The following is a 25,999-nucleotide window of genomic DNA, read 5'->3' on the forward strand; positions in this document are numbered from 1 at the left end:
TACACAGGTCAGGCGCAAACTGCTCCTCGTTTCTGTCTCAAAGCTGTAATATAACTCCTGTGATTATTGTCAACATTACCCTCCATCTACAAACTTGAATCTAAAATATTTAAAGTGATAAAAAGGCTTTTGATCCTCATTTGAAACACTAACCGTATGTAAACGGGATGTGTAAAAAAAAAAAAAAAAAAAAAAAAAAAAAAAAAAAATTTAAAGGGAAAACAACTGCTGCCTTTTTTTTTCGGTTATGTTTTCTGATAATGTTGGTGGAAATGTGATGAGCGCTTGGAAAATGGTCCCGGTAGGAATGCACAGTTACTTTTGGCCCTCTCCCACCCACCATTTAATTTTGACCCCGCTGATTTCCATGTGATGTACTGAATGAAATAATTGTGCTCTTTTTATGGGAAGGAGAATCATTTTTGCCCTGTTGTTTCCTCAGATAACGGGGGTCAGTTGTGTTGCGTTTAAGAAGATTGGATATGCAATAAAATTTAACATTGTGTTGGAATGGTCTTCCAGTCAACTTTGGAGTCCGGATGCCATCTGCAAAGAAAAGCAAGAGTAAAACAGTCATTAAAGGGACTCCGAGATCAAAGAAATCATGTCCTGTATGTACGCATGTGCGCGCACACATCTAAAAGCACATTTACTGGAAGTTTCAGAGTTTTTAACCTAGATGCACCAATCATTTCCTGAGGTCATGACATGTCTTTGTGCAGGCAGGGGGCAGCCCACAGGCCATGTAACTGGCAGAAATCAGGATAAAACATGTTCCAGATCCACCTTATGAGAAGACCGTGCTATGTTGAGTAAAGAGAGAAATTGTATTTTCACTTTTGGGGGTAGTCTTTAAAATGCTCAAACTTTACTCGCAATTTAGAATCAAATTCTAGAGAACCGTGTTTGAAAGATTATATTTTTCACCACACTAAGGGGTTTCCCCAGACTGTCACTTCTGATATGAGAGAGAGGTAGGGGAGAGAGAGAGAGTGAGACAGAGAGAGAGAAATGAAAGACTGAAAGAGAGAGAAAAGAAAAAGGTAGACAGAGAGAAAGAAAGAATACAAGAAAAAGAAAGAGAGAAAGAGAAAGAAAAGGGGGGAGGGAGTTTACACATCTCAGGCCAGGTGATCTTTTACCGCAATAACATTTCATAATAATTATTTGAGTGCACAAACTTACCTTATACAACAGTGACGAGATAAATAATATGGCTTGGTATTAGACTGCACATAAACTGTGTACAACTGCATGGAATGATATCTGGCTTTGCATCAACATAATAAGGTGCATTACTGAGCCTTCGCTGTAAAAACTGGTCTTGAATGGACAACTACTTAACTGGCAGCACCAGCACATTTCTACTGATCTACTGTTTAGTCGCAGGTGAATAAAGAACAGCTAGGTAAAGTTGAAAGGAAATGATGGCAGAAACAATGCATCTTTCATGCATCCAATCTCCTTCAATAATAGACCCTTTCCAACAGGTTCATTTTATGGTCTGTACGATGTAGCGAAAGGAAAAGCTTACCTTGCAGCTTTAATTCCAGATCTTAAGGAAACTGTCCCAAGAGCCTGTGGCCACTGCCATTCCATCATCAGTAACACCCAAGCAGCTAACACGGTTATCATGGCCTGCCAGGACACCTGCAACAAATGGATTTATACTCAAAATGTAGTCTATAGACCAACTGTTCCATTTGATAATCAAGGACAGTTTAGAGGAGATGAGTGTATTAAAAAAACAGCTTGGTCAAACAGAATTTAAACTGACATATGGAGCTTTACTGTCATTTACCCAACCAAATCACGGCAATAAAGACCGCTGTGTCATTCACAATGTGTAACTGGAGAGCAGAAATTGTTTCTAGGCGTTAGCTCGTCTTATCGTAAATGTAGAGTTGGCTGAGCTTGCCTTGGTCAGTCTGTATGAGGTAGTGCTTATACAGCAAAGATGCTATGAGAAGTCAGTCTCCATTACATGCTTTCTGATGGCGTACATAATTCATGGGGTTGGTGGAGTGGCACCATGCTGCTCAATGCAAATGCAATAAACTATTCATGTGCTGGTTGAGTGGAGAGACAAAAAGATGTGGGTGAGAGTGGCCAAGAACGTTTTCTTAGCTGTAAGTTGCAGAAGGTTTGCAGATAATGTTTCTAAACTTTCAAAATAAAGACAATATGTGGCGATGTCTTCAGAATGCTGGTGTTAAGGTAAGTTAATTATTCTATTCCATTACAATGTGAATGATTCTTATAATGCTGAGAAGGTTCGCCTGTATTGGTTAAGATGTTTAATGCTCTGCACTAGTGAAATGATGTGGCTAGTTGATCACATTGTATGCTAACTATTGCAAAATGGTAAATTAAATAAATGTGTTTATAAAAACAGTCAGCATTTTCTTGCTACGTTATTTGGTGGTAGAAGGAAAACTGAAGACCATGTAATGTAAAATATAAAATCAGAGCATGCAGCTCTGTATGTTCCAACAGATGGCTTCTAATAAGCATCAGCAGATGCATTTCCTACATCGATCGTGGTCTGAATATGACCACAATCCCATTAAAGTACTGAATGTCATACATACCCTCTATTACAACCCTACTCTGTTTAGCTCTATTCCATTCTGTAATATTAGCAACAATAAGTTCTCTAATGGATCATTTTTGAATCAAACTTCCTGTTCTTTCATCATTCAGCAAATCATCCAGAATCCCCTTAAACGGCCCGGAAATGCGACTCGATGCAATGTTTCCTGCACTGACCTGCACGATCGGCTTTGAGGGTGTCCCACACATTGCAGTTGAAGTCATCGTAGCCAGCAAGCAGCAAGCGACCGCTTTTGGAAAAGGCCACCGAGGTAATGCCGCAAATGATGTTGTCATGCGAGTACACCATCAACTCCTGGTCGGCACGCAGGTCAAAGAGCCTGCAGGTGGCATCGTCCGAGCCCGTGGCAAACGCATTCCCATTGGGGAAGAACTGGGAAGAAAGACAGACCACACTAACTGAAGAACTGGGTGTGCAAAGATGGTAGATTGAACACCACTGTCTAGTTATATGTGCAATAGTGTTGCTTAAGTCCACCTGGGGGCGCTAAGAACACGCAAATAGATTGTCATCATTGGGAGTCTTGGCAAGTACTATAACTGCTGTCTACCAGTGGCTCAATACTGTAAAGCACAACCAGCTGAGAACATTTTCAGACTAACATATTGTTACCAGCAATCAAAGAGATGGCTCAAATTTTTCTGAGCGTTTTTTATTCACTGCTTCTGAATAAAAAGGAGTGGTTTTGAAATGCTGTAGACGTATAGTTAAGAGTAGAACCAGCGCTCACTTTTCTCCGTCAATACATACGGACTGCTCACATGTCTGCTGCTAGCTCTTCAGATCAATTTGATTAATGATCAGTCTCAGCTGTTGGGTGGTGTGCAAAAAACAAGCAAAAACACTTTGCAGAACACAGCAAATTAATAGTAATTATTTAATACCGATTAGTTTTTCACTCTGTCACGGTGCACTACAGTAGAAATAGATTATACCTGGATTGCGTACAATTACTATGTTATAATATTGTTCACTGTCTAGCCTACAGCATGTGTTGAACAATTACGTTTACAGTGAATAACATCAACAACAAAAAAAACCTAGCTTAATTTAGCTTATTCATATCGGCAGAAAAAAAAAATTAAAAAAGACAATGCTTGGACATCTTACTACGGACAAAAAGTGAACACAAGATAAACAAAAGCCCTGTAGATGGACCGCAAACACCATTCTCTTATGAGACCTTCACTCTACTCAGTGCCGGGAAAAACCTCGCATATACATTTAATTCCACGAAATCTAATGTGTTGAAGTGTATCAGCAAATTTTCCATGAAGGCTGATTCACTCAATTTGCCAACACCACAAAACAGTTGGCTGGTTTGGACTCGTGGTGAAAGTTTACCTTTATACAATGTCTCTGTCAAAAATGAGTCATAAGCAAGAGGACATTTACTCGTTATTAGTCTTAGTGCAAGTGAAATAGCTTATGCCATCATGTTTCCTATAGTACATGTGCTAACGTAACACAACGTTCTGTTCATGACACATTGGTGTAGGAAAGAGCGATATTTTGGGCGCTGCATGTGTGCGATACATACACAGATGGCATTGATGTCGGACTCATGGCCAGTGAAGGTCTGTCTGCACATGCCCTCTCTAACATCCCAAAGCTTAGCAGAGGCGTCACAGGCACCAGAGACAAACAAGCGTGTATCCGGGGCCAGAGACAAAGACATCACATCCCCAGTGTGACCTGCAAACGTGGTCGTCTGCTGTCCCGTCTCAATGTCCCAAAGAGCGCTGCAGAAGTACCAAATAGGATTAGTAACATTACCAAAGAGAGAAGGAAAAATGTGCACCGCAAACAGCCTTTATTTAATGAATAAATGAAAAACACCCTAAAAATGATCCTACAGACATCCAAATCCTATAAAATTGTACAATGAAACCATGTTAAGTAAACATTAGGAAATTGGAAATATAGAGTTCGCATAGTAAATAGATTAAGCAGGAAAGTTGCAGTGTGAAATATTCCAATTGTCCTATATTAGGATTCAAAACATCATACAGCAGTCTGCAGTCAGAGCATCATGTGAGTCTATGTAAGTGTCTGTCTGTGATGCAAATGGCTAAAGCAGGGGTGATGGTGCACTACCCCAAACTCACCAGGTGGTGTCGCCTGAGCTAGTGACAATCTGGTTGTCGTCCAGGAAACGACAGCAGGAGAGGTAACCTGTGTAAAAATACGAGGCAGAAAATTACACAACTAGACAAAGGAGGACAGATACGTGTACGGACAGATGCATGCTATGCCGCAACGTAGCTTGCATCTGGTCATAAAAGCCCACAGCACAAGATCACTATTTCTTCAGTTCCACCTGATTTAACCCATATAACCTCGCATGAATCAAAATGGAGTCACTGGTATTGTAAAAACAATCCTCTTGTGGCATATTTGAGGGCTTTATCTCTATCCATCTACTATATTAATAAACTAAACAGGTCAAATCTTCATCGCTGCGATCTTAGAAACCCCCCCTGCTCACTAACCTGTATGGCCAGCCAGCTCACGGCTCACACGGACATTGCCCTCACGCGTCTTCAGATTGTAGATGGAGCAGATGTTGTCCAGGCCACCGCAAGCCACGTAGTTGCCAGACGGAGCGTATGCACACGTCATGACCCATGAGGAGCGCAATGGGATGGCATGCACCTATAACAGGACACTGCACATGTAAGAAATTCTGGACCTGCACAATCAATTGCACTGAGGATACGACCGTGATTTGTTTCAATTTCTTTTTAATCTGAAGCATTAAATCACAATCTACTTATATTTCATATGTTAATTATTCAGACTGAAATAATTCATTATAGAAATATATGACTTCTTTTTTTTTATCTCGGAATACAGGATTATGAGCAAAAAATTTATGAAAATATTAACACTAAGCAACAAAAGTAAGTGCGATGTTCATCCAGATTGTCGTTTTAAGAAAGTTGTTTTAAGAAAATTCAGTAATTAACAGTGGGAGTCTCACCTTGTTTGTTGTATAGCTGTCCCAAATGATAAGCTTACCATCCTGGGAAGCACTGACAAGGAGCCTGCAGAGATATAATACTAAAGGTTTATCAGCCGTCTTATTTTCATATTGTGTAGGGATTTCTGAATGTAAATATGCCTGGTAATTATTTTTATGTCAAAACCTTCTACATAAACACATTTGCATGCCTGGAGGCCTCCGTATGTACATACACCTTCTGAGCTATTTGAGTAAACAAAACTACCAGGTACTTTTTTTGCTCATGAGAGAGATGGAGATGTGACCATGGCTACACTGCCATCAGGAGAGTTAACGTAAATTTTCCACAGTGATTCAGTATAATGCCATAATGTTAATGGATGCACTCCACCTACCCATGGGAAAACCCATAAAAACAGGAGAAGGCGGGGCTGACAGACTTTACGATACCATCTTAAATATCAGAAACTACAAAAATAATGATGAGGAAAAATGTTAACTAGCTTGCAAACTTTGTGTACACTGCTAAGCTACACTCACTGTTGTTGGAAAGTAAGATGCTTAGCTGAGATTGTGTGGCATTATCTTACAGTCTGAGCCCAACTCAATAACTCAGAAGTGGAATTAGAGTCCTCTGCACCAGTAGATTAGCCACGTTAAGTTACATCTTCTAATTAATGATGAATGGAACAAAAAGAAACTCAAAACTAGCTAGCTAAATGGTCTGAGACTACATGTGAAACAAAATGATAGTCTTTGTTTCAGCATGTGTCTCACGTTCAGTGCGAAAAGCTTTAATACAATCCAACACAGAACAGAAGCCATTTGCTGTGCATCTTAAGAATAGAGCCTGCTTCACATCCTTCGAAACAAACAAACAAGCGAATGTTTGCTTCTCAAAGGATGACAATTTTGTCAGAACATGCAGAATGCATTTAGCGGAGCAAAGTAGCATGACAAAGCACACAGGGAATCTCTGGGGTATAAATTCACCTGCAGCCTCCCAATTAACCTCCTGAAGACCAGGGTGAATATGCGTACAACATATCCCTTGTGTGGCTAATTCGCCACTTTCTTTCTCTGAACGTCCAGAGCTGTTCATTTTATACTGGTGTTTCCAAAGCCTTGCTTTAAACTGCATCTCAATCACCATTCTCTATTCAATATAATTAATAAGTGACTTAAAACAAACACAACAAAATCTCAACCAGTTTTTTTGCTGAAATGGCTCTGTTTTTTTTCTGTACACAGCTTCAGTGAGATTACCGTGAGTCAGTGCCCCAGTGCATGGCATAGATTTTAGCCAGGTGACCTCTCAGTGTCCGCCTGGTACGCATCTGAATTCGCCCAACTGGGTCGATGTTGGCTGTAATCTGAGCAGATACACAAAGAAGAAATCCATGACACAAATACTGTGTATGATTTAGATTCTCAAAATAAAGTTCTTTTCTTAACAGCACTGATTCACACATTGGAATGATCCGCTCACCTGAGACAGGGTAGCATCTGCACATGCTTTCCTTGCATCCTAAAGACAAAATAGCCATCAGTTTTGTAGATTTGCCATTGTTACAGTTCCTGTAATTTGCTATATGCAATTTAATGTGCCTTAATTAAATTTAATATCACAGAAATGCCAAAGATCTCTCATCCTACATGCAAAAAAGTAACAAGCAACGCTAAGCATATGGTTTAAAGAAAGCTTAAAGAAAGAAGTTTGAACATTGACAAACCTGTAGCATTTAAAAATCACATAATCTACAATATTAATAAAGGACCCACATGGAAATAATGACCGAGTTGATCTGTTATTTTTAAAATACACAAATCCTTTAAATATGGAAGTGTGTCTAATGTGTCCTTTATATACTACATACACAAAGTGAGCCGGCAACGCAGTTGGGACACAGTAATTACATGCCGATTAAGTATATAAGCCAAGTATTCTCTTATAGAAATCCCAAACGGCAGCCTGGACAAGTGTACATGGGCTGTGTGTAGACTCACTCTGATCTGGTTCTTCAGCTGCTCAGCCTCCTGACGTAGCTGGTCGAGTTCGCTCATTTTCCTCTTCTATATGGTATGCTTCTCTCCTGCCTCGCGCTGGGTCACTTACTGATCTGAGAACGACAGAAAAGGAGAGGGAGAGAGGGTGAAAAGGTGAGGTTAAGCCTGCAGCATAAGCTTCAGGAGATACAATGGACAGTGTGAACAGCCAGTCAAATCCTTTTAACGTAATCTATCCTTTGTCATTTCAATTAGTTTAAGGAAGGTGATCTAGTATAAAAGCACTGAATTTTCATTCTCCAGTTATGAAGTACACAATAGAAATTTTCCAGAAATGCGACAGAAGATTAATACAGAGCTCCAAACTAATATTTAACAACGTGAAACCAAAACACCTTGGCAAGCGATTCTACCAGGGGAAAGGTATGCCTTGTGAAGAACCGAGCATTTTACAGGTCCATGGTGAGAATCAGCAGTCCCACACACCGCTTTAAACTCAGCCATCTTAGCCACCCGGCTAAGCAAAGGCAATAAATGTGCCATAATAAAAAACTGATCCAAGCATGGCACACTTGTGCGCTCGCGCCCTCTCTCTCTGCTCGCATGTGTCCTTGCCAACCCAAGAAGCTGTTACTAAGCAACAGGGTTCTGCAGCAGCCCATGCTAAAGATCACCATTTCTGTGCTGGTGCAGAGAAAAAGCTATTTACAAATCGAGACTGACGGATCCCACAGCAAATTCAGCTGGCTTTGCAGCTTCAATGTGCAGAAATGTGGCTAATTCAACCTTAGTCTTAAGGAAAATGTAGCCACTGTCAGGAAAAGCTACAGTATACGGTGCTGTGCTAGGCAAAGCCTGGTTCTTGTTCATTTACAGGTGACCTAGCGATGCTATAAGAAAACATGTGGCAAATGTCCCATTTTACAAACAACAGTATCCTGAAGACCATTATAGCCACCCTCAAGAGCAGAATGAGCTTTGATCCATTCTGTACATGTGTGGCAAGGCACTTAAAGGTTTCATAACATACCCTTAGATAAAAGGAAAAATGGGGCCCAGAGGTTTAACATAAAAAAAAAAAATCAGTTGAACAAACTGGACAAGTGAATGTAGAAAAAGAAAGGATTAAATGTGTGCAGCTCTGAACGGATGTGAAAGCTCTTTGCAGCTCTGGACACTGTCCTCCTTCCCTTCGCTTCAAAGTCACACTAGTAATCCAGGGACACTTAATTCAGATCGTCCACGCAAATCCGGTTAACACAGAATCTGCTGATGATCCTAAAAGGAGTGACTCTTCAGCTGACCCAAATCCAACTGTGAACGTGCTTACTGCCAACACTTACTCGCACTCACGGCTAAAAAAAAAAAAGAAAGATAAAAAAGAATGAGATGATAAATAAGAAAAATATGACAAGATGTGCTAACGTTTCCTCTACCGAATCTAACACACTTGAAAGGTGTTGAGCAGGAGCTGGAAATATCATTTGGGTTTCTTGGTAATTAACCTTCAAGATCCAAATATTACCCCAGTCGGTGATGTACCAAGAACTAACAGCGGTCCATAATCACCCATAAAAAATATCTGTGTGTTAAAACAAGATTTTCAAAAACCTAGAAAAACAAAAGGCAACCATTAAGCAATTCTCTGGCTATTAGTTTTTTTGGTAACCCTGTCCATTTGAGCTAATAAACTAACTAAACCTTACTAGACTATAAATTCGTAACATATATCTCATATGACCAAACCTTACCTTGCCCCTTTAAGCTTAGCCACAAATCCTGTACGTCTGATGGCCAACGACCTTCTAAATGGATTCTGTATCCAAACAACACCTAACCTTGTTATGCTAGGACGATATACGCTGATTGGCCAGAGTTACTAAATGCGTTTGCATTTAGCCAATGCAACTTAAGCCCGGAATAATCCAGCAGATAAAAATGTGTCATGCTAATATTGCTAATACTCCTGTCCACCGTCAGAAGTGCAACAGGGTTAGCACCGGTTAGCCAACTTCCTGGCCGAGCCTTCATGACCTGTGTATGGCCTTCCTGCCTCTGAGACCTAAGACGAAGCCCATCAAAAAGGCCAAATGACAAGCAAGCGTTCACACTAAAAGGGTTCATTTGAATTTACTAAAGCTTCCTCCTGTTCAATATGGCCACGCATTGCTGTAATCAAGGAAGAGTGAAAGACTAAAAAGGAATAGACGACAGTAGTTAGGCAGCGCTCATCATGAACACACATGGCTGAAATGGCTTTGTTAGTAGAGGAATAAAGAGAAATGAGAGCGAGAAGAGGAAAATGACAGCAGTTAGTAAGTGCCGAGACTAGAGAAAGAGAGAAGAAGGGAAAAGTAGAAGGGGGAAAAAAGACGAGCTGCAGCTCTTATGCACTGCCTCCCTCCTCTCTCCCCTTCCTCTTTTTCTCTGCACTATTTTTAGACAGGTGGTGGATGGGCTCGACCGAGAGGGTGGAAACGGTCTTCACATTTTCCAGCTAGGCCTATCAGCTCAGTCATCTCCACACAATGATGTACACACACACACACACACACACACACACACACACACACACACACACACACACACACCTCCAAAAGCCTCCGATTATATTAGTGGCTCGTTATAGGCTGCCAGAGAGAGAGTTTTGTTTTTTTTAAGTTCTGTCGTAGGCAGGAATTACAGAAATGGGACTGTAAAAGAGTTCCTTCTGGTCAAAAGAGATGTAGGCGATGTCAGAGCTGGGCTGACTGGTGTGTGTGTTGAAGATGATTTTTGGTTTTCCAAATTCAACAAATGGTCTGAAATTGAGTATAGCCATCAACACTGGGATAAATTTAGTTTTTGCCTTCTAAATTCAACCCTCACCACAGATACAAAGATGGAGTATTCATTGAAAGATTACATAAGTAGGCATCTATAAAATTATATACTGACAATACATTTTACAACGACAAATGAGGCAAGGCGGAAATTCTCTGAAGGGAAAACAAGAATAACCTTAATAATACTTGTTCATCTACAGTTAAATGACATGGACTTTTCCATTTAAACACGTAGACATTTGTCCAAGACTTAAAACACACTTAATAAATATAAAGCTAAAACAAATTAGGATTGTTTTAACGTCACATTGTATGTTTTATTACTTTCTCCAGCTGTAATGCCCCAAAACTTCTACAACTCACTTTGTCTGGACTTCCCTTGCAGTGTCTCCACACAGGGGACATTGGCTGTGTAATCCAGTACTGTTGTAAATGTTACACCGTAACCACTACTTGTAGGTTTGTATCTTTATCATACACAAAGCTACGGACCACACAGTACTGGCCAAAGCTAAACCAAACACAGAAAATCCGTTCAGAAAAACATCTTCCGAAATAGAAAAAGAAACACTTCTATATAAATCTTTTCACGGCTGGTTGCAATTATGCTCTTAAATGGCACCCAATAACAGGATTCCACATTTTAAGCATAGGCTCTCAAACTAAAAATTCCGAACTGTTTGACTGATAACTTCATATTTCTTGGAACAGCTTTGTGTATCTTTAAACCTGTCCTTAAACGGACGTTTGGTTCCTTTGACTTGCAAGATAAATGGCTGAAAAATTCGGTGCAGCAGAACCTATCACAGAAAAAAAAAAACATATCCCCAAAAGCATTTGCATAGTGCACGTCAAATTAGAGAATTGTGCAACATTTGTCTGAACACAAATACTAAAGAACTGGTACCAAGCTGCAGTGTTATCACATATCATTACAATCTGAGAGGGCAGTGTGCTATTTTAAGGCCATATCATTCACCTCTAACAGAGAGATTAGCCTAATGGGACTGTATACTCAAGAGGATGAGTCGGAGCACAGCTTTTCTAATGAGGACTACGGTGAAGGAGACCGGGGTGTGGTCACCTTCAGAGAAGCACGGGTACACAGATCCATCACCTCATCCCGATCTGCTTAAAAGGTACATTCTTTAACCATTCCCTTTTCTTCTGGACAAGCTCCACCGGATTAGCCCGATTCTCCAAACCATATAATTAAACTAAGAGAGTCAGGTATAAATGGTGAATGCTACTTTTGATTATTATTATTAATACAAACATGCTTTTGGATTCCAAATCCAAATGAAAGGAGAAGTTAAAACACTCTTGAGGACTAGGTGACCGGATCAAAGTTTGGAGCATAGCTTTTCACACACTGTGCCATCTATAAAACATCATGCCCCGATTCTGCTTCTGGGGGCTTAATAATTTAAGACCACCCACACCTCCCTCACTCTACCATAAAGGCTTATGGGTAGCTTCAAGGGATTTACTCCGAAAGCTGCAAAAGAAGAAGCCTTGATTCTATCATCCCTTATACAAGAGGATGCAATTATAAAATACAAGAGAACGAATAGTCATTAAGAATAAGTTTCAGACTAGTGCTATTCAGAAGTGATCAACAATAGGTGTCTTAAGTGTTCTTAAATACATCACACAAGGCATTTATGGTGATCAATTGTGAGGGCTTTTGTGTTGCAACTGCAGAGCAGGAAGCAGAAATGCTGAAACCTGCTAAAAGACAGGGTCATTAATAGTGAGGAAAATCTAACCCTGGAGTTCACAAAAAAATAAAAAAATAAAAGGGGACGACGACAAAGACGACTAGCAACATGTCACTTTCACTTCAACGTAACATTCAGCAAACCACATCTACATTTACAAAAGGATCTCACGAAAACAGCTATCAATTTTGTAACGTCACATTTTTTGGGTTAGGTTGACTAGAGTCACTGTGTGTATTTTGAAATTGGTGCGCCATGTTCTTTTACACCTCAGTGACATCACGCGACAACAAAGTCAGGCAAAAGTGTGCGAGTATGTGTGTTACAAACAGGAAACGGAGGGTGGAGTGAGCCACAGGACTACAGTGCACAAATGGCTTATGCTCTAAACCAATACACAAAAGTTAGACAGGTACTGAAAAAGGGTTACACTGCTTTCCAAATACTCATCATAGTGCTGCCTGTGCTCTGGTCATTGTAACAGCAAAACAGGCTTTGTCCAGGAAATGTTGCTCTTAAAGGCTGTCGGCTCGAGAGTGGGGAAATAGAACCACACCTCACACACTTAAACACAACCCCTTAAATGACATTTCTCTACCATACAAGATCTTTCATTTAACATTCAGGGTTGGTCTGAATGGGCTGACAATACAGCACTAGTTAATCCACACAACCCAAATGCACAAAAAGGTCGTCACTGCTCTTTGCTGGCTGTAGCCCAAGGTAATCACACACTTATAAAGGATTTAGTGTATACGGCAAATAAGTGCATGCACTGAAACTTCCGACTGCATGAGATGCTCTAAAAGGCTGCCGTAAGCATGTGTGTTTAGACAGACCATGTACTTACAGCCATGCGCTCAAGACAGACTATGCAATATTTAACAGCACTCTGCCAGCTGCCTCCCATTCCCTCTAACCATCCTCAATTTAACAACAGGTTCGTGCAACACAGGACTTGTTCTCTGATTCTTAGACTCCCTCCTTCTTTCTCTCTCTGATGTAGGAGGCAGGCAGCAGGATGATCTCCATGCGGCCTGTTTCTCCAGGGGCTTAAAGGAGCTCATGCATGTAAATATAATTGAAACACAAGGGGTCAGAAATAGTGCTGGGACCACAAGTCTGGAGGTGGCTGATGGAGGACAGGCTAGTTGCTGGAAGCCATGCTTTAAAAAGCCTTGCTGTTTTGCCACTCCTTTCTCCGTCACTCTTCTTTCACGCAAGTGTAAACTACATTGCTTTTTCCTCACACTAACCAACACAGACCATTTTACAGCAGTTGTATTCCTTATGGGTTTTTCTTTCTTTCTTATTTTTAAAAAACAGCTGAGGAACAAATTCCCACCCAGCAACTGAATCATCCATAATGCACAAGGCACCCTAATCTTTAGACTGTATGAAGTTTATAAAAACAATGCTCCATGCAACTTTTGGTGCAAGAGTTAATTTATTGATTTCTGCAGCCACATCATTTGATAACAAGCATTAATTCTATTAATTCCAACAGCAGCTCTCTTTTGTGCTTTTGCCGAGGTTCAGATATGTAACATGAACCCCTTTGCAGATGTGCTGTCCCTCAATCTTTTGACCCTTTCTGCACACAGCCTGTTTGCTCTCGAACCTTGACATCATGCTATGATCTCCACACAGCAGTCGCTCCAGAGAAACCATCAACCATACACCCAGTGCCCTTGAACCTTAAAATCTTTAGGTGATTCAGGAAACAGCTGAGCAATTCTGGAACGACACAGATTGGTGGAAGCTGGCCTATATGAGAAAACATGAACTTACTGAACCACATGCACATTAGGTACACCACCACACAAGGACTTTTTTTCTCCGACGTCACTGTGTGAAACCGTCAAACCAGCGCATGCCCACGATGGTTTTGTATTTACCGTGGAAGACTCCATTTCTCATGGCTGCTGAACAGGCGGTTAGTTTGCTGCCTATAATTTCATGTAATTTAATAACATGTTTGCAATTTAATTTCACTTTGTTTTATTATTACTCCCTCCTGCAATGGCGCGCTTATGCGCACATTTTCAATTCGCTTTTTCATAATCGGATAGATGGAGATGTTTCCGAAGACTGTTCTCGAAGCTATCAATTTGGAAAATGGCCAAAAATATTTGCTTTTAAAAAATATGTATACATACGGGTGGGGCTTGAATCAGCAAAGGGAACAGTCATGCACAGCACAAACCCAGGGGTATAAACCCCAGGCTTCTACACAATATGCCAATTAACACAATGAGTAGCTTCTAGAATCTGTGGCAGACCTACTGTTTGAGAAAGATGGAGAGATGCATTATTAAGAGTCACTTTTAAGCTTAAAAAATCATGTGTCTCAGGCTATATAAACTTTACCGTACCAGGTGATCATGCCAATCCTTAACAGGAAATCACTTCCTACCCAATAATTTCTTTATTTCAACTGTTAATGTTTAAATCAACTGTTTAAATCAATGCATTACCACAAATATTCTAACATGCATGATCTATGAACTGAATGAAATTTCAATGAAAAAAATTGAACGGATAAAAGGAGGACAATCTTTATCATGTTTGTGAAATCACTGAAAACATTCACTTACCACAAATAGTCCTTTTTTCAAATCAAAAAGTTTTCAAAAATAGAATTTTTCAAATCTACAGTAGGGAAGTGCCAAGATATTGTGCTGTCAGAATATGATGGAAGACTCAAGAGGCTTGAGAGTTGGAGGTAGCGGTGCAGAGATTGTGCTTTTCTGGACTGAGATTATGGTCATTCCTAACATCAGTTTGAGCTCCGGTTCTTACACTTCTACCTTCTTCTTCTTACCTTCTACTTTGTCTATACTTCCTCTTTGAGAGACGCAGTGGTTAACACCACCACCCTATGCACGGGCAAGGCTTTAAATCCACACAAAGGCAACAGTGCTTAGTAGAGTTGCACAAGGTACTGAAAGTTGCATACCTTGTCAATACTACAGCATGGTAAACAACTCAAATCTATAAAGCTGAGATCGCTCTATACTGGTGAGCTACCGTGATTATGAAAATATTTTGAGAATTCTTTACTTGCTAAAACCCACCACAAAAGGTGTGAAACATGATTTGAACATAACCTCAAATTATGAAATGATGCTATATAACAGTACATGTGGTGCAAATTATCACTCTCTGCTGATTACACTTTTACTCTGTGCTTGGAAAACTATTTTTAGCTTTGTAACGGCGCAGCTTGAGGTCATACAGTATTGGGTTTTATATGGAACTGCTAGAATTAGCTTTTTTTGTTGGGGTTAATAATGAAGAAAATGTATAACATTCATGGTCAGAATAGAGCAACGTGACTGACTAATGAGCACGACAGGACCCAAACACGAGTGAAACCATTAAATGAAACCTTGTTTTAATTATGCAGGGGTTTGTTTTATCTTAAAAAGAGACTACAATTCATAAAACTGAGTAAATCACATAAGTGATGACAGTCTTTTTTTTTTTTTACTGATTGTATGATGGTATGTGCTTTATTTTATTGACTGATCGCCGAAGCATTGTTTGGTATCAATGTTCTCGAAACCACATATCATAACCTCATACCATCATGCTGGCATCAAAGTTTTAGTACTGAAATCGTGACACTACTAACAAGTGAGAATACACTCACACAGATTAATAGGTCCATGTCCAATTTTGAGGAACCAGGACAGCTCGGTGCTAAGTGGGCTAATAGAGCAAACCAAAAATGGACAGTGTGTGTGTGTGTGTGTGTGTGTGTGTCTGTGTGTGTGTGTGTGTGTGTGTGAGTATTTCACATTGCTTGTGAATGGTGTCTGGGATTGTGGTTAAACGTACCAAACCTTACCAACAGCGGCTCAATCAAACAAAAGACAATATCTGAAGACACAGTGCCCTGAATCAACTGGGCAAAAGACTGACCAGCTATTAATGGATTCCTTCTTCATCTACTTTCTCTCATAAATGGGATTTAAAGAACTGTTATATACGATTTCTGAAGAAGGTATGTTGTGCAACATAGACCCACCACCACCCTATAAACCCTAAGCACAGACCCTCAGAATATGGCCACAGTGTCTAAGCTGCCCATTTTATTACTACATTCAACATGTAGCATCTGACTTTAAAGAGAAGAGGGAACAGAATCACTAGTTTCAGGGCTTTTAAGCCACATTTGTGGATATCAGCATTTTGCATTAAAAGAGAAGAGAAGGCTAGCCCGAGAATGAACACACAAGAGTTGTTACCTATTAAACTGGTCCACAGTAAGATCTCTATCACACAATAAACTATAATAAATAGAAATCGTTCATTTGTTTGTGCCCCTCCCTTTCCACTTCATAGGCAGTATTTCAGACAGTCGGTTTGAATGCAAAACAAAAAACCATGGAATTCAGCCAACAATTCACCCTCTTCCAAAAATAAACAGGGTCATTTTTTACGTGCAAGACTTCTTTTACCAACTGAACTTTTGACATGAAAATTATTAATAGACCTTAATATCTGTGGCGTAAGTTGGGAGCGAGTGCCATAGAGAGCTTATTTAGGTCACATGCAGCACGGTAGGAGAAGATGGCAACATGACACGAGAAGCTTTTGACTGATCAGAGATAAAGATTTCAGAGGAACCAATGGATAGGCATTTTCACATATAAAGCACAATCACCAAAGGAAAATATCTGGTACCATGTAGAAAAAAATAACTGGAGCTGAATTAATTGCATGTGATGTCAATACAAAGCCCATTAGAAGATTTTAAAGTCCTAAAATGTGAAAATACAACAATGAAATGCCCTGTTCTTGGGTCAGGTTTATCTCTAACACTTGATTACAAACACAATGCATTAACTGTGTCTTTTGTAGATAGTCTGCCTAAGCAGCCTATAGGTATGCTGGTCTTGCTGCTTAACAAGAGTGAACTCACTAGTCATTCCACTGCCCGTGTGTTGATGCCTCCGGCTAAACTGGTTCCTCTGGATAACGCTTGTGTTGTCTGTACTCTGGCCCTGAGACACTCACTTAAAATGCCAACACTACCAATGATTAAAAATGTTAAAGACTCTTCCAGATGCAACACGTCCACTGTTGGGATCCTACTAGACTCTTTTTGGTTCTGGTACACAAAATATACCCGTCCTTGAATGATACATTTAGCCTCTATAATAATAATAAAAAAAAAAGGAATGCATGAGAAAGGCTCAGCTCAACAGACACAAGTTCATCTGTAACTACATAAACACACTAGCTCCCTCCACACGGCACCTGACGTTTTAAAGGCACTACTGTGCAAAACTGCCGCGTGACTCAAAACTAATCATTCTATTTAAACAAGGATAATCTCATTTTGGAATTCGTTCTTGTGTTTCTAAACTAAGGGATCTAAAATAACAGGGGAAAACGACTTGGCAGCACGCATGTGTGTTTTTCTTTCTGTCACTCGGACCTCTGAACGTAAACAGAAAGCCAAGCCTTAATTCAAGAACCACTGTGGCCATGTATGCAAAAAAATGCAACAGGTTTGCACTGTGACATGCAAAATCCTCCCATTGCCATAAAGTTTGTATATTCAAAACCTTACTGTAGTGTGAGCCACCTGACCGGTAACAGGTAAAGGGAGGACAGTTTTATGCAAACCATTCTGTTAATGGCAAAGATGAAAACTACAGATCACCAGGTCAGACAGGTTATCTGACAACTCTGACTACTCTAAAGGTAAGGGGAAGTTAAGTGTTTATTTAAAAAAATAAAAATAAAAATCATGTATTAAAAGTCCAGGAACTTTTATTTGGCTGTTCTACCCAATGGAAGACATTTGAAAGAATGCAACTGTATGAAAGTTGCTTCATTTTTAAATTTCCCCATTTCCCCCCCTTATTCTGGTTAAGCACTGAAACAATAAATGCATTACTGCATACTGATTTGATGCATGTATTGTTAATTGCTTGACCCTATTGATAATGATGTGTGTGTGTACAATTAGGTGGTCTTAAAAGATTGTAGCATCATCAGCTTTTTTGGAGTTGTGATAACTCTGAAAATTGAACAGTGATGTGATAGCTTATTGCTAAACATTTTGGGCTCCTAATAGGAAGATTGTGTGCTTAAATCCCAGCACCACATAGATGAGATATAAGATGCTTGTGCAAAAACAACTCAAGCGTACCCCGTCTCAATTTTAACTGTGTAAAGGCTTTAGTCAAATGAGCAAATTTACCTTTTAAGGCCATGTCTGGTTTCTGTTCATTAATCCAATAATCTTCTAATCTTTTTGTGTCTTGTTTAAAATTCATTCATTCACTTAATACATTTTTTTTCCCTCAAAATTTTTCAGTAATTCCACTTAAATAAAACAAGGCTGCAGACTCAGCTGCTTGCTTTGAAATGTATCTCTAGGCCAAAGAGATGTGCTTTAAAACAACTATCCCATTTCATCTGTGGTGATAAACACCCTGTGTATTTATAAGGAGGGGGGACACACAAAATAGCACAAAGTAAACTGGGTGCATACAGTATATGCATGTTAATATTATAGGCCTTTAAGCTCAGAATATGATCAACTACAGCTGTTCCTCCTACCCCAAATACATTTCTTGTTTTGGTATCTAATAAACGTTATTTTCGGACCCAACATATCACAACCTGCTTGTTTACTTAAACACCTGGATACAGTCCTAAAACACAAATACATATGAACGTTGGGGAGAAGAGAGAACATGGGAACAAAGGCTTGAAAAATAGTTAACAGGAAACACATGCACAAGCAAAAAATAACTTCCTGCTACAGGATTTTTACTGGGCGTTGTAAAAAAGGTCTTCTGGGGCCAATCTCATTGCTCAGGAACTGGTTGTTTTTTCTACACTTTGCTTTGAGCAATGCAAAATGAAGAGTAAATGCTTCAGATTTGATTCTGCAGTTTGCCTAAAACCATCTTTTAATTCTATGTCATTAATTTGGATGTAGGCAATAAAAGGGGCACACTAATAAATCCAAGACCCATGACGTTACACTCGCTCTCAGACCAAAAAAAAAAAAAAACCCACATCTTTACAAGCATCAGGTCCAGTCCTAACATTTGGTGACTTCCTTACTCAAAAGACACCAGGTCCAACTTACCAGTTCATTACCACATTTGAGGCATCAAACTGTACAGGATTCCAGTCGTGGCAAAAATCTTGAGCACAAGAGTGCTCTGGATAAGGGCGTCTGCCGAATGCTGTAAATGTAATCGATTACCCCGTGACAACAAGAACTTCCAATGAACCCAAGACAAATACACATTACCAGTAAATTTCAATGGTGAAAGAAGGTGCATTTTTCATGTTGCATTATTTTAGGCAACAAGTGTTTAACTGGCTTTACACTGTAAAATATCTGGCCCTGTTTTGCTGTTGCAGACAAATCACATTGTGAACAAAGTTGTCTTTGAAGAATTTGAAAATGTCTTAAAATATTGCTGTCTGCGTTGCGACGGAGCTCATCTAAAAACCACTAATAAGAGGAAAAATTACACGCAAAGAATTACAGCACAGATACAAATCTCAGGTGAATGCTTAAAGTATTCAAATGGACATTATATAAATAAAATAATTAATTTTACAAGACTACTAAAACCACAGGCTAAACATGGCTTTAACTAGAAAAATACAGATTTCTATTCAAGAAAAAAATAAAATAAATAATCTGACCGTCCTTCAGTGCCACAATATTATCTAGATACTTTGATGTGTATAGGGCTCCTTGCTGAAATCTCTCACACGGTATGAGTGGCGTAGAAATTGTCTCAAATTACAAAAGCTACTGAATGGGCTTGTAACCTAGAGTGAAAGTAGTTTGTGGGAATGGGAGAGCAATTGGGGAAGAAGGAAAAAAAAAAAAAAATCAAATGACTCAAATCAGCTGCATCAATGACCAAGCCCATAATCCTGAAAGCTGAGGTCCAAAGACAGCAAGAATTTAATCCTATTCAGGATTGCAGGCTGAAAATGGAGAGGGATAAACAGAGAGAGACAGAGACATTAAAACTAATGTCCACTGTGTTACACGGGGAAGATCATGCATGGGCATGGCATAATGCTGTGTTCATATGTTTCTCGCTTAAATCTGATTGTAATTTCGTTGTGCTTCCAAATGTACAATCAGATTATTAGAATGTAATCATTTGGTAACAACTATCGTCACACATGTGGACGCCTATAACAGCCTTTAAGAAAGATTATGCTTTTATGCAAACTGCATGGAGCAGTACTGAATTGTGAAAAGTATTATTTTAAGGTAAGGATGTTCAAAGCGGATGCCATGGTGCTGCACACTCTCAATACGGATGTGTGTGACTGAGCACAACTATTGAGCAAACAAGGCTTGTCTGAATGTGTGCAGAAGCCGAGTCATGTGTGACTTATGCTGCATGTGTTATGGCGCAAAGAATGAAAAAGAGGGAAATGTGTCGTTAGCTTGAATGACAAAACAGGCACCACCATGTGTGAGTGATAAAGGACTGTAGATCAAAACAGTTAGCTGGTGCTTGTGTCAGTGCTTGTGTTGGTCAGAACAGACTGATGAAAAACTCCTTCTCTCACTACTGGACATCTGCAGGATCTGACTTTAAATCCACATACGGTGTTTAAATGAAGCTAAACTGTGTTGAGTGCATGTGTGTAAAAGTAAAAGCCCCAATAGTTATTCCACTCCTCCATGTTGGCCTAAATCTGCTGCCATTAAACACCGACTCGGTCGCTTTGGGTTTAGAGAAATAGCAACAACAAAAAATACAAATGCAATTTCAGACCGCATCGGAAACTAATCTAGAGAAACATTATCGGAATATGGGCTTATCCACGTAACCACAGCGCTAATGTGCTGCTTGGTCGGAGGCAGGAAAGCGGCGGAGGGAAAAGAAGAGAAGAAAAAAAAATCGCTGCAAACGCCATCTTGTTGGTTGCAGCTGCTTCGGGTAGAGGAAACAGGGAGCCATTGATTACACCAGGAACAATTCAGCATTGTGAAGCAGCACTTTAAACGTTGGCGAGATTTACACACGGTCGTGTGGAAGAAAATCGCAAAATGGTTCACTTTTTTTAATCGAATAGATGCGCGCGCGTGTGTGTGCAACGCGTCAGTATTACACCAGACTGTTCTCTCACGCGCCAGAGACTGCAGTGACAAACCGCTTCAATTCAACACATCAGTTAATCAAACCCACGATTCCTAACAACCTCTTGATCAAACGTCTGTCATTTGTAGTTCGCAAAGATCGGAAAGCTTCCGAGTTGTAAAAGAAAGAAAACCGCCCTGTTTTTTCCCTCTACACCAAAAGCACCACAGCCGCCACCAGGGGCCGAGATTTGCAGCCGGGTTAAAGAGAGACACATCACCCAAAAGCCAATTAACTCATTTCCACATCGTTAAAACCGGAGGATCGATTTGATCAAAAAAATAAAAATAAACGACGAAACACGGGTTTGAGCTGACCTGGAGGTGTTAAACTGGGAAATGGCTTAGAGGAGGAACGGCGACATCGAGTTGTCACTCATAACCAGGCTGATGCAGGCATCATCCAACACACACACTTCTTATTAATAAATTAATATGATCATCCAAAACAACAAATGGCAAAAGGTACATGTCGCTAATGACGGTGGTTAATCCAACAGTGACACATTCTCATCTTTAACAGCTTCGGGGTGTGTGTGTGTGTGTGTGTGTGTGTGTGGTGTTTACGCAAGAAAATGACTTTATGGCTATAAAATCAGTTTCTATTCATATCCGATGGTTGCTCTCGTGTGTAAGATAATATCAGACGTGAAATACATCCAGTTGCATATTACTAGTTCAAGAGCTTAAGTGTAAACAGGATTCCCAAACACACGCCCTGATTTTTATAACCTTTCCTGAAGTAATCGAAGGTTATGAAAAAATAAATAAGCAGCACAGGATCAGCGGAACAACCATACTGGGTGGGTGGTGATGGAACTGGGATCCTTCCTGCAGAGAGAAGGAGCCATTTCCAGTGGTTTAACTGTCACTTTATGCGTCGTCAGAATCCACACACAAGTTGAAATGTTAGTTAAAAAGGTTCCCTGTGGTGTGAATACAGAGTCGTGGGGTTGTAGTTTTACCAGAACGGTCTGAATACCTAAGAAACTTGTTTCCCAAGATGGATCTCTGTCTCTATCCGCACCGGAACCCTTCAAATGGTGGACGGAGAGGTTTAAAGCAGAAAAACACACAGATTGACAAATGTGTGTCCAGTATGAAAAAAACAAGGTCAGTCGTGTTAACTGAAACTCTTCTAAGACTACGCAAAACAAAAATAAATCAAGCACAGATCGGATTATGTGAAGCATTTCTGAATGAAGAGCGTTAGCTTGATGGCTAACACAGGAGGTGCTACGAACCCGACGAGCTCGAATGCTAAACATTTTCTGGCACATGACCGTGATTTTTTTTTTTTTTTTTTTACAAAAGATCTGTGCTCATCCTACAGGAATACAAGATCACCATCCAAACAGGAAAATAAATAGGCATCCAAATAACCGAAACTATTCGGAAATATGTCATTAAAGCTCGCTTATTAGCGATGTGTTTACTTTAGCAGCAGCTTCCCCCCACCCCCCGTCACACAAGCAGGGAAGTCAATCAGCCCAATTAGCCGACTAGCTATTAGCTCTCTGCAGCTACGCTTTAGCCGACACCAAATATAAATAAAATGTGGATAAAAGTCAAATGAACCGTTTAAAAACGGTGTCCTTACCCGTTCTCAGTCGTGGGAATCCGTTGTTTATATCGCATTGACCGGAAACAGCAAAGATAAAGAGTTCCCCCGTTCTCTCCGTCGAGCTAACGAGCTATACCGAGGAGCGCCACTCCCCGCACCCAGCTTTTGATACGCCAAACGGGGGGGAACACACCGGCACACCACGGGAGCGAAGACAGCGGTACGTTTCTCACACAACAAATTAACTCAGCAGCAAACAACTCGTCTTTTTTTTGACGTTGACTTAAATCAAAATGGTTTACTCCGGTCCCTATCGTAGCCTCCCTTTCTTTCTGTCCCGCTGTTCGTTTGCACTCCTGCTCTTTCTTTCTTTCTTTCTCCTCGCCGCGGTCTCTCAGGCGCTTCCTCCGGCCATCAAACGGCAGAGATGGGCGCGGTAACCCTGCGTTTCGCTCTGGGAAACCCCACTCTCTCGCCTGCGTCACCACGCAAGGCGCGTAAACCAACCAGGGACGTAACTACTGAAAGCTAAAGCTAAAGCCCCATAATGATAACCATTAATACAATATTTACTTTCTAATTTATTAATTTTTTTATTTCTAATTGTTGCTAGGTATTTATTTAAGTTTGTCACAAAATATGCCAGATATAATGCATATTCAATCCGTCAAAAGGCCAAACTGTTTAAATTGTTAGTCGGTTTTTGCCAGCTGGTAGCAATGCTACATCAGATTCAGAATCAGAGTCAGATCATTTCACAGGTCATTTGTTTTTAAGAACTGTAGGACCATGAAAAAGTTCTCACAGTTATTGATATAATTTGTCAGCTTATAAGGAAAGTTGAGAATAACTTTCTTATCTGGCAAAAATGGCCTACCAGCTTGATTAAGCTCTTTATGTCTGTTTTGACACATTGCTTCACATTATTTGTACAGAATCGTGGTGCTATTCTTAAACTGAGTTTTTCCAATAAAGAAGTTTAGACCTCATAATTTACCGGGTTCCCTTAACTGTTTGGTCCACTGGGTCGTTTCGAGCCCCTGTCTAATCATTTTAAAATTGGAATCATCTACATCTACGTCCATTCCGGTATCTCCGTTCACATTGCCTTGATTGAACGTACAGTATTTACACTAGTGCTGCTTTTGTGTATTGTCTTGTATTTTTTTATCCTGCACTGTCTTGTTTGTCTTGTCATGCACTGATTGCACCAGGTTGCACAGATGCACTTTAAGTATTTAGGAATAACTTACTACGTCCTTAGCTCTGTCTTTTTTTATGTAGCACCATGATCCTGTACTGCAACAGCTATATATGGTTGAAATGACAATAAAAGCTTCTTGACTTGACTATGTAAGATACCCAATTTTCACCTGTTTGCCTGGAGCTTTGATGCAGTAATGTTATCTGCTGCACCACCATGGAACCAGTGAAGAATTTTATGAATCTAACCATCTATTCAATTATTTAGCACGTTAAACAAATGTGCACCATGTTACTTATTGGAACCCAACTGCTTATTATTCCTGTACCTACATTTATGGCATTTAGCAGACACCCTTATCCAGAGTGACTTACAATTTTTTTTTAAATTTCAATTTATACAACTGAGCAATTAACGGTTAAACAGTGGCAGCTTGGTGGACCTGGGATTCGAACTCATGACCTTTCGTTCAGCCGTCCGACACCTTCACCACTAGGCTACCACATCCCCTTACCACATCCACATACCTACCATGAAACACCTAAACCATTAATACTTTGTTAATAAATAGTTAATAGTTATGAAATGTTTTGTATATTTATTTTACCATATGTTAACATTGCTGGATGGAACAGTGGGGTATTGGGTAAGGGTTCTTTGTTTTGGTTTTTGGTTTGGGGTTTTCCTCCAAGTTCTCTGTTTGAGAGAATGGCTCCAGTAAATTGTTTAATATGTGTATATGTGTGGCTACATGTTTTTGGGGTGACTTAGGTGAGCTTGTAGTGTTTTTTTTTTGTGTGTTTTTTTTTGAGAAAGGGCTTCTGTCTAGCCACGATACTCCATAACCCATACTGTGATAGACATATTGCCACATGCAGAGGGTAATCAGTACTTGTCAGTTAATCTTGTAGCTCAGTTAATGTTGCTTTTATATAATGAATTTATTTTGGGGGATGTCCTGTTCTGGTGATGCAATGTTACTGTGGTGCTAATTATAAATGGGTGTGCAATCAGGTTATTGAAACCTTTTTATTTTTCCTATTTGCCACTAAAAAAGATTCTTTTCCATTTAATTTTTATACATTGTAATTTCACATTGAGTGTAGAAAAGGTTCTTACATGATTTTATCTTGAATTTTTTTTCTGTATTCTGCCACAAAACATGCCATTTTAACAAGCAGATTTTTATATCCATTGTAAATATAAAGTACATATCATAAAGCTAAATAGCATAGCAACAGCATTTTGTGCTGTCTAAGCTTCCATGTGTGCTCTGACTAGTAAACTTACAGAGTAATTAGACTCACAGTGAAGCCTGTTTTAGCTCAAGTGGCCGAATCATCTGTCTGAGATGTTGCAGCAATGAGATATTTCACATGGTTCAGTATAAATGAAAGCCACATCAATGCTGTGCCTGCTAACTCTGCAGTAGTGAATTTTGCTACACAGCACAGATTCTTATCCTTGGTAATGGCATGCCTCGTGTCCTGCAGATTTCCCTGTTCTAATACAGTAAGGAAAACAGTAAACTAAACATTTTTGCATCTTATAACTCATGACACCATTTACTTCCCAACCCCATGTTTACCAAAATAGCATGCAGTAATTGAAGACTAGCTCACTTTCAAAGTGCTTCAGTAAAAGATACTCATCAATCAACACGTTAGTTGCATCATGTGCCCAGCTTTCAAAGTGTATAATTGTGCTGTTATGTGCTTGCCTCTTACACTCATATAGTTTCAGACAATCCTCACTGAGACCCACCCCCTGTGGAGGTGTTCTACAGGGTTGTGTTCAAGATCCACTGTTCCTCTATGAGGAAAACAAAAGGAGCAAAGTGAAAGGCAGGCAGTCAGGGGACCGTTGTCAGATCTGAGGGAGGCAGGGGAGGGAGTCAGTCTCCAACCCATAGCTAATTATCGCCAGCAGCATGAGTGAGATA

The 25,999-nt window shown here is 39.9% G+C and overlaps 1 protein-coding gene across 1 annotated transcript; it reads right to left on the minus strand.

Annotated features, from left to right (window-relative positions):
* Positions 1-181: 181 nt before the first annotated feature.
* Positions 182-23,366, minus strand: gnb1a (guanine nucleotide binding protein (G protein), beta polypeptide 1a). Its single transcript, XM_027167022.2, has 11 exons — positions 22,890-23,366; positions 7,587-7,699; positions 7,069-7,107; positions 6,846-6,952; positions 5,598-5,661; positions 5,107-5,269; positions 4,723-4,789; positions 4,155-4,356; positions 2,770-2,986; positions 1,535-1,650; positions 182-546 (listed from the first exon to the last, which is right to left on the minus strand). Exons 2-10 carry the CDS (start codon positions 7,641-7,643, stop codon positions 1,544-1,546), a joined length of 1,023 nt encoding a protein of 340 aa, XP_027022823.1. The 5' UTR covers positions 7,644-7,699; positions 22,890-23,366; the 3' UTR covers positions 182-546; positions 1,535-1,543.
* Positions 23,367-25,999: the final 2,633 nt, after the last annotated feature.

This window comes from Tachysurus fulvidraco, chromosome 14 (assembly GCF_022655615.1).
Source record: "Tachysurus fulvidraco isolate hzauxx_2018 chromosome 14, HZAU_PFXX_2.0, whole genome shotgun sequence".
NCBI classification, from domain to species: domain Eukaryota; kingdom Metazoa; phylum Chordata; class Actinopteri; order Siluriformes; family Bagridae; genus Tachysurus; species Tachysurus fulvidraco.

Bases quoted from the DNA above. Each gene is read 5' to 3' on its own strand.
- gnb1a (XM_027167022.2), bottom strand. From the start codon at position 7,643: ATGAGCGAACTCGACCAGCTACGTCAGGAGGCTGAGCAGCTGAAGAAC. The intron at 6,953-7,068 runs GTGAGCGGATCA...GTATCTGCTCAG, and splicing joins CAGATGCTACCCTGTCTCAG to ATTACAGCCAACATCGACCC. The intron at 2,987-4,154 runs GTATGTATCGCA...CTTTCTTCCCAG, and splicing joins CCGACATCAATGCCATCTGT to TTCTTCCCCAATGGGAATGC.